A 7856-nucleotide genomic window follows, 5' to 3' on the forward strand; every position below is an offset into this window, starting at 1 on the left:
AGGGGGCTCGGCCCCGGGGCGGCCGGTGGGGCGCCGGCCCCACGGCCCGCCTGCCCTCAGCTCCCCGGGAAGAAGGACCTGTTCATCGAGGCGGACCTGATGAGCCCTCTGGACCGCATAGCCAACGTCTCCATCCTGAAGGTACCGCGGGGGCTGGGGCGGGGGCTGCCTGCTGCCTGCGCTGCCCACACTGCCTGCCCACGCCCCGGCCTCTCCCTGCAGCAGCACGAGGTGGACAAGCTGTACAAGGTGGAGAGCCGGCCGGTCATCAGCGCCAGTGACCAGTGAGTCCCCTGCTGTGGTGGCACTGGGGCTGCCCAGCCGGCCTGCAGCCACCCCACAGCTAGGCCAGGCCAGAGGGGTGCGCAGATCTGGGGGCAAGAGGCAGGGGGCAGGTGGGGGGGCAGGTGCCTCTTCCAGCTCAGGATTTGTCTCCGCTGGACTGGACGGGTCCCACAGCAGAGCTGCTGAGGGGATGGGCCGGGCACAAGGGGCCTCTCACTCCCCTCCATCGCTCTATGATGGCAGGTTCTGCTTCCTCGTCCGGCCACGGATCAAGACGATGAGGTACATCGCCGGTGAGTGCAAGCGGCCGAGGGGCAGTTGTCCATTACCCGCTGCTGATGGGTGACAACTCAGCCCCACACTGAAGCTCGGGCTGCAGCTGCCTCATGGGGAGCATCCCGCACTGCCTGGGCTGGGCTCGGTGCTCTGGGCTACCGGTGTTGAGTGGGCTTGAAGAAGTGCTTTCAGCAGGTCCGCAGCCTTGGCAGATGGGCCCCATGCCCAGGGTTTTTTTTTCTCTGCCTGAGGTATTTCGGGTCCTGTGAGGTGTGGGACCCTGGACCTCATCAGACAAGAGGAGTTGTGCTGGTTCAGGGGGGTGGGCAGCCTTTGCAGAGTTGGCGCGATTTTTGTCCACAGATATTGTCAATGCTGACAAGATGTCAGGGAGGAGCAGGAAGTACAAGATTATCTTCAGCCCCCAAAAGGTCAGTTTGACCACACTCTGCTGCCAGTTACCTTGTCGCTCTGTGTCTGTGTGGCCTTCGTGCCTTCCACCCCTTCTACGGACACCAGAAGTTCTTTGTTTCTAACCCAGAAATGTTTAATTAAAACCAAATGTTGCGATGCCTGGGAATGACCTGGTGCCGTCCGTCGCCAGATCTTTTCTGCTCGCTTGGAGCCTGACTGGGCCCTGAGGGTCCCTCCTTCTCTTCCAGTTTTATGCTTGTGAGATGGTGCTGGAGGAAGAAGGAGTCTTTGGTGGTGAGTGGAGCTGTGGCGCCTGCCTCTTCCCCCACCCCGAGGGCTGGCTCGTGGTAGCTCTGATGCCACAGAATCCCAGTTGAATCCCAGTACTGGGATCCCTGTGCTGGGAGGGATGGGAGTGCAAGCAGGAACCACGGGTTCCCTTGAGCCTCGCTGCCTGCCTACGGGCAGGCGTGTGCACACTACAGCATCGGTGCCTCTTCTTTGTCTTCTGAGAGGAGAGAGGGTCCTGCCATGAATCCCTGTGGAATGACCCCTTCTCTCTGCTCCCCACACCCCTGTTTGTGGGGCTGTCGCGATTCTTGGGGCTGTTTCTCCTGAGGGCTGGGTAACTGTCATCTTTCCTTGTCCCAAACTCAGACGTCACCTGCGATGAATGGTCCTTCTACCTGCTTCCCCTGGACGAAGACATCATCAGCATGGAGCTGCCCGAGTTCTTTCGCGACTACTTCTTGGTCAGTGGGACACTACCGCTGGGACGCTGCCCTGCAGGGTGGCAGCCTTTCCCTCGCTCATCTGTTGGGCTCGGGACAGAAGAGCTTTGTTCAGAGAGCTGATGCATGACATCCTGCTCAGTCCCCTCACCGCAGGCCCTTGTTTTCTGTCCCAGGGTGGCTTTTACCAGGGGCTCTGATGGGCTGTGATGCTTCCCCTCCTTCACACACCTCCCCCTGTGCTGGCCCCTCCTCTGGTCCCTCCCAAGCAGCTTCGGGGCATCCCAGCATGTTCCTGTGCATGTTCCTCCTGGAAGCACCAAGCCCAGGACCCACTCCATCCCCAGTCCGTCTCCAGCCGAGTCCCCCAGTGTGGCAGTTGTTTCCCAGCCAGCCTGCCCTGACTCACTCCCCCATGTCTTGTTGTCTGTGCAGGAAGGAGATCACCGGTGGATCAACTCCGTCGCTCGAGCCTTGCAGTTACTGAACTCCCTGTACGGGCCTTTCGGCAAGGCCTACGGGATTGGCAGGTGTGCCAAGGTATGGTCCGCACTCCTGCGCTCGGCTAGCACATGGGGAAGCCTCTCTGGTCCTGTAAGGACTACCGCTCACAGGGAATCAAACCCCGTCAGCCATGTGGCATTGTGTCACCACAGAGGTGGCACCACGTTGCTGCTTCTTCCCAGGTGGGGAAGCAGCAGCACGTAAGGGGCCAGTGCTGGGGCAGGCTGCGGCCCTCGGTGGGAGCCTGGGGCTGCTCCCCTGGGCCCTGGCATGCTCTGCCTGTCACAGATGAGCTACGAGCTGTGGCGGGACCTGGAGGAGGAGAGCGAGGCTGATGGCCAGGGCAGGAAGCCCGAGATTGGCAACGTCTTCCTCATGGACAGAGGTAGGCTGGAGTGAGGAGGGCAGCGGGCAAGGGCCGGGCAAGGAGGAGCAGTTTGGGCCGGCAGCTTGCCCGGAGGGGCAAGGAGAGCGTGTGCTGGCTGCAGGGAGCAGCAGGAGGTACAGGGTGGCTGGCTGCAGCAGTCGAGGTCGGGCAGGGCTGTGGCAGGCAAGGAGGGTGGGCAAGGGAGAAGGGTGAGGGCAGCCTGGGCAGTGGCTCTCGTTGCAGACACGGACTACGTGACAGCGCTGTGCTCCCAGGTGGTGTACGAGGGGCTGGTGGATGACACCTTCCGCATCAAGTGTGGTAGGTCACCAGGGAAGGCGACAGGGCGGCTCGGGGCTCCGTGCCTGCGTAGCAAGAGTCTCGGGTTTGTGCCCAGCATTGTCAGACCCAGGGCTTGTGTGCTGCAGCTGAGCCTGTTCCCCACAGGGACAGTCCTGGTGTGGGGTGCTGCTGGAGTCTGTCCACGAGGACAGCCCTTGGGCTGGGCGGGCGTCCCCTGTCTCTGCTGCCTTTTGCAGCAGGGCCAACACGTGCGGGGATGTCGCTAGCCCTGGGGCAAAGCAGCACTTCATCTTTCTCTGCAGGGAGTGTGGATTTTGGGCCAGACGTCACCTCTTCTGACAAGAGTATTAAGGTGCTGCTTAATGCCCAGGACAAAGTGAGTCCTGCTCATATGCCTCGGGGAAAGGGGGTCCCCCCCGTCCTCCGTGCCCAGGTGGCACCAGGGGGAGGCTGAGCCAGGCATTTCCTCCCCTAAGCCTGAGCAGGGAGCGGCCGGGTGCTGCTGGGTCTCAGAGCACAGGTTGGGAAGGGTCGGGGCACAGAGACTGGAAAAACGTGGTCTGCAGGCACAGCTTCGCTCTTGTAGTCGTCGGAGTCCCTGTGTGCAGGGGTGTGTTGTGCCAGCCAGTCAGTATTTTGGGGCACTGACTGCCCCAGTGGGGATACCACCTTGTCAGGCTGCTGGCAAGCGTCAGCTCCAGTTGCTGCCATGCTGGGGGCTGTGGCTGGGCTGGCCCCGTGCTGGCACAGGGGAGCATGGGGCCCAGCATCGACTGCTGCGTTGCTCTCTGCAGGTCTTCAGCCAGATTCGGAATGAGCACTTCTCTAGCGTGTTTGGCTTCCTGAGCCAGAAGTCGCGTAACCTGCAGGCACAGTATGACGTGAGTATCACCCCAGTGTGTGGGACACCCACGGTGCCATCCCTCCGCGTCCAGGTCACCTCCCCAGGTGCTCTTTCTTCCACAGCGGCGCCGTGGCATGGACATCAAGCAGATGAAGAACTTTGTCTCTCAGGAACTGAAGGGACTAAAGCAAGAGCATCGCCTGCTGAGCCTGCGTAGGAGCTGGGGCTGGGACGGTGGGGAGGGAGAGGTGCTGCAGCGGGTGCCTGGGCTCCCGGGGAAAGTGGCAGGGGCTGAAGGGCCCTGCTAGTCCCCAGGAGGGGCAGATGATCTGAGCAGTGGGCAGGGTTACAGAGGCCATTAGTATGTGCAAGAGTCCGTAGTGGGGCTGGGGCTGGCAGGACAAGCAATATGCAGAGCTTGTTATGCCTCCAAAGTGGCCCTCTTTCTTGGCTGTGCAGATATTGGTGCCTGCGAGTCCATCATGAAAAAGAAGACCAAGCAGGACTTCCAGGAGATGATCAAGGCTGAACATTGTGAGTACTGTTCCCTGTCCCGCATCTGTTGCTGCTCCTGTCCCAATCCTCCCTTCCCTGCCCTCCCCTCCGACCCACTTGCCCCAGCCCTGGGCAGCCTCACACCTGGGTGCCCCCTGCGTGACCACAGTCCTTCCAGACCGTTTGCATTGGGGTGGGTCTTGAGGTCCTAGATAGGGTCAAGCCACATCCTCAGAGGGCTGGCATGTGGTGGGGTAGGAGGCCCAGCATTGCAAGCCTGCCCCGTTCCCTGGGGCTCAGGGAGGGAGGCTGAGCCCAGACTCCAGCTTGGTTAGCTGGTGAGAGCACTGGGGGTGGGTGAAGTGATGCTGCCTCTTCCCCGCCATAGCTCTGCTGGAGGGCTTCGACATCCGTGAGAGCACCAGCTTCATAGAGGAGCACATTGACCGGCAGGTGAGACCACACTGAGCCAGAGGGACGGGCTGCTCTGGCCACCCCATCCCGCTGCATGGACGTGGGGGCTGCAGGCAGCTCACCTCCTGCTCCCACACAGGTGTCCCCCATCGAGAGCCTGCGCCTGATGTGCCTCCTGTCCATCACAGAGAACGGTGAGGTGTTTGGCCGCACTGGGCAGGGAGGGGTGGCACCAGGGCCCTCCAGCCTTGGCGCAGAGCTCACCCTGGTGCTCCCCACAGGTCTCATCCCCAAAGACTACCGCTCCCTGAAAACCCAGTACCTGCAGGTGAGGGACTGGGGGCTCACCGCAGAGCAAGTGTTGTGTTGGACAGGGCTTCCCCTTCCTGCCTGCTGCTTGCTGCAAGGCGCCGGGCAGCAGCACTATCCAGGGGTGCTCAGGCTGTCTCTGCTGGATGGCCCTTGCCTCCATGGGCTCTGCATGAGCCCTGAGCTCTGCCTGCCCCTGCCCTTTGCCTGCAGGGTTGCTCTAAGCAGAATCCCCCATGGAGGTGGCACCCTGCCACCTTCCCATGCTTGCAGCTGGGGCTCCGTGCTGATGCAGCTGCCCCCTTCCCCAGAGCTATGGGCCTGAGCACTTGCTGACCTTCCACAACCTCAAGCGCATCGGGCTGCTGACCGAGCAGTCGGCTGGAGAGACTCTGACTGCTGTGGAGAGCAAAGTCAGCAAGCTGGTGACGGACCGCGCTGCAGGTGAGAGCCTGCCCTTTGCCCCATGAGTCCCTTGGGAGCCTGGGCTGTGAGGAGCCCTGGAGTCGGGAGCTGCTGCTTCAGAGCTGGCTGGAAGCATGTGGCAAACGTGGACACTGCAGGCACAGAGCACGTCCCCAGAGATGGTGCTGCCTCTGCCCACAGGGGCCACAGGGCTGGCAGGCACCGCTGCCAGTTCTCTTCTAGAGCCAGGAGCTCTGCACATCCCTCTGCCCAGCCTGTGGCTGTGATTGATCCAGAGACTCCAGGCCTCTCCTTCAAGGCCGTTTCTCCTCATCTTGTTTTCCAGGAAAGATCACTGATGCGTTTAATTCTTTGGCCAGGAAGAGCAATTTTCGAGCCATAAGCAAGAAGCTGGGGTTGGTATGTCCTCGCAGGGCTGCTGGCCTGCCGCTCTGCCCATGTGCCCACTGGTGCCAGAAGACCTCTGGTCAGTCTGTGCCCGTGCCTGCCTCTCCAGGCTCAGCATCCCCAGGGACATTCACTGCATGGGGCCAGAGCTGCTGCCGCTGCTCCAGGCAGTGGAGGAGCTTCTCCCTTAGACAGGAGGTCACTGCGGGCTTCTCAGTCTGCCCTGACTCTGGGCCCCACCGGCTTGGTGGAGGGCCGGGTGCTCCGGCTGTGCAGGGGCTGGGGCTCACCTCGCTGCCTGCAAATGCTCTGGCCCAGCTCCAGCAGCAGCGCTGGCTTTGTGCAGCTGCCTGGCACTGGGGGGGGGCAGCTCTGTGGCCTTGGTCTTAGGAGGGGGTGGAGAGGTGACATTTCTGTCCCTGGCCCTCCAATGCACAGCCTGCCCAGGCCATGTGTTTGCTGGCCCTGGCCCGAAGGCGGCGGGGCAGGAGGTGGGGGCAGAGGCTTGCTCTGAGCGTCTGTCCCTCCTCACCCGCCTGCACCTCTAAGGGGGTTGGTGAAGCCCCCAGCAGGCTGGTCCTGTACCCTGAGTATTGCACATCTCTGCAGATCCCCCGGGTGGATGGAGAGTACGACCTGAAGATGCCTCGGGACATGGCTTACGTTTTCAGTGGGGCCTACGTCCCCCTGAGCTGCAAGATCATTGAGCAGGTGAGCCCACCTGCTGCTGGGGAGCACTGCGTGCATCCCCTCTGAGCCCTGGCCTCCTTCTGGGGGGTCTGGTGGGGGTCCTTCTGCCCAGGGCTGGGGCTGGCAGTGCTCAGCTGCTGGTCAATGCTTCCCTCCGCTGAGCTGTGCCCAGCACCTGCAGCCCAGCCCCACTGGGCCTGAGCCTGACCCCCTGCCCTGTCCCCCAGGTGCTGGAGCGCCGGGGCTGGCTGGGCCTGGAGGAGGTTGTGCGGCTGCTCAACGGCAATGAGTTTTCAGTCTCAGGTAGCACCAGCACCGGGCTGAGGGTGGGTGGGCCTGGGGCTGGTGGGGCCGACAGTGTTCTGCCCCATCCAGACAGCGCCGTGGAGGACAACCCCGCCTGGGATTCCCAGCGTGTCATCCTTGCCGTCTTCCTGGGGGGCTGCACCTTCTCAGAAATTGCTGCTCTTCGGTTTCTGGGGAAGGAGAGAGGTAGGAGCTGCAGTGGGGGCAGGGGGAGGGCTGCTGCCTGCCGAGGGGCAGGGAGTGGGCAAGAGCTCGGGGCACCCAGCAATCATGGCATAAAGCCGAGCAGCGGCCATGCCTGGTGTTGGTGGTGGTTAGAGCCAGCAGGGAAGGGGGTGGCGAGATCCATGGGCCCTCCTGGCAGGCTCTCCCATGCCCGCTCTGCCCCACGGCACGGCCGGGACTGGAGGGGCACTGGCGGGGCCTCTCCCCCCCCAGGGTGCAAGTTCATCTTCCTGACCACGGCCATCACCAACAGTGCCCGTATGATGGAGGCCATGATCGAGGCCAAGGCGTGAGGCCCGGCCGGGGCTGGGGGGGGCTCTGCCGCTCTCCGTGCCCCCCTTGTCAATAAACATCTCTCCTGGCACAGCTCCGGCTCGGCCTGGCGCTGGGGGCGGGCGGGGGCCCGGCGAAGGCCCCTGTGTGGTGGGGGCCGGGGGCGAAACTGCGACGGCGGTATAGCGCATGCGCAGTGGCGGTCGGGCACAGCCCCGGGTGGGGGCGTCCGCGCGAGGTCACGTGGTTGCTGTCAAATCGTGAGGGCGCGCGCCCAGCGCCTCGCGAGGGAGTGCCGTTACCTGTGACACAGCGGCGCCGGTCTCGCTTGTGATTGGTTAGAAGCCCTGAAGGCTTTTCGCTGCCATTGGCTGGTGGCCGGCTTGGGGCGGTACCGGTCGCGAGAGCGGCGGGTAGGAAGAGAAGGCTGACGGAGAGGGCGTGGCCCGAGTGGCGGTTGTGGGCAGGGCGTGTGGTGATGCCGTCGCCCGCGGCAGCCAATGAGCGCGTCCGGGAGGCGAGTTTGAATCCGCGGAGCGAGCGGTGGATGCAGAGCGGAGTGGTCACCATGAGGAAGAGGTGCGGGACGGGGACAGGGGGCTGGGGC

General features: G+C 63.2%; 1 protein-coding gene across 14 annotated transcripts in view; it reads left to right on the forward strand.

Moving 5' to 3' along the window:
* Positions 1 to 6: 6 nt before the first annotated feature.
* LOC104834652 (vacuolar protein sorting-associated protein 33B-like) overlaps positions 7 to 7856 on the forward strand; it is a 17774-nt gene continuing 9924 nt past the window's right edge. For 3 of the 14 annotated variants that reach the window (XR_774647.1, XM_010572189.1, XM_010572185.1), the window contains exons 1-20: positions 7 to 284; positions 529 to 578; positions 925 to 992; positions 1224 to 1269; positions 1633 to 1727; positions 2142 to 2246; positions 2499 to 2595; positions 2806 to 2898; positions 3183 to 3256; positions 3675 to 3761; positions 3847 to 3937; positions 4184 to 4258; positions 4608 to 4672; positions 4773 to 4827; positions 4915 to 4961; positions 5254 to 5386; positions 5694 to 5767; positions 6365 to 6466; positions 6673 to 6937; positions 7747 to 7828. Coding sequence is in view for 12 of the 14 variants with exons in the window: in XM_010572189.1 (XP_010570491.1) it covers positions 100 to 284; positions 529 to 578; positions 925 to 992; positions 1224 to 1269; positions 1633 to 1727; positions 2142 to 2246; positions 2499 to 2595; positions 2806 to 2898; positions 3183 to 3256; positions 3675 to 3761; positions 3847 to 3937; positions 4184 to 4258; positions 4608 to 4672; positions 4773 to 4827; positions 4915 to 4961; positions 5254 to 5386; positions 5694 to 5767; positions 6365 to 6466; positions 6673 to 6937; positions 7747 to 7828 (1889 nt within the window). In the remaining 2 variants the exon portion in view is untranslated. Of the gene's footprint in view, positions 285 to 485; positions 993 to 1102; positions 1270 to 1632; positions 1728 to 2141; positions 2247 to 2498; positions 2596 to 2805; positions 2899 to 3182; positions 3257 to 3674; positions 3762 to 3846; positions 3938 to 4183; positions 4259 to 4607; positions 4673 to 4772; positions 4828 to 4914; positions 4962 to 5253; positions 5387 to 5693; positions 5768 to 6364; positions 6467 to 6672; positions 6938 to 7189; positions 7397 to 7746; positions 7829 to 7856 lie in introns of those variants that run through there. The other 11 variants (XM_010572198.1, XM_010572187.1, XM_010572188.1 and 8 more) reach the window with 11 other exon arrangements.

This window comes from Haliaeetus leucocephalus, unplaced genomic scaffold, assembly GCF_000737465.1.
Source record: "Haliaeetus leucocephalus isolate CR32 unplaced genomic scaffold, Haliaeetus_leucocephalus-4.0 Scaffold339, whole genome shotgun sequence".
In the NCBI taxonomy this organism is placed as follows: Eukaryota; Metazoa; Chordata; class Aves; order Accipitriformes; family Accipitridae; genus Haliaeetus; species Haliaeetus leucocephalus.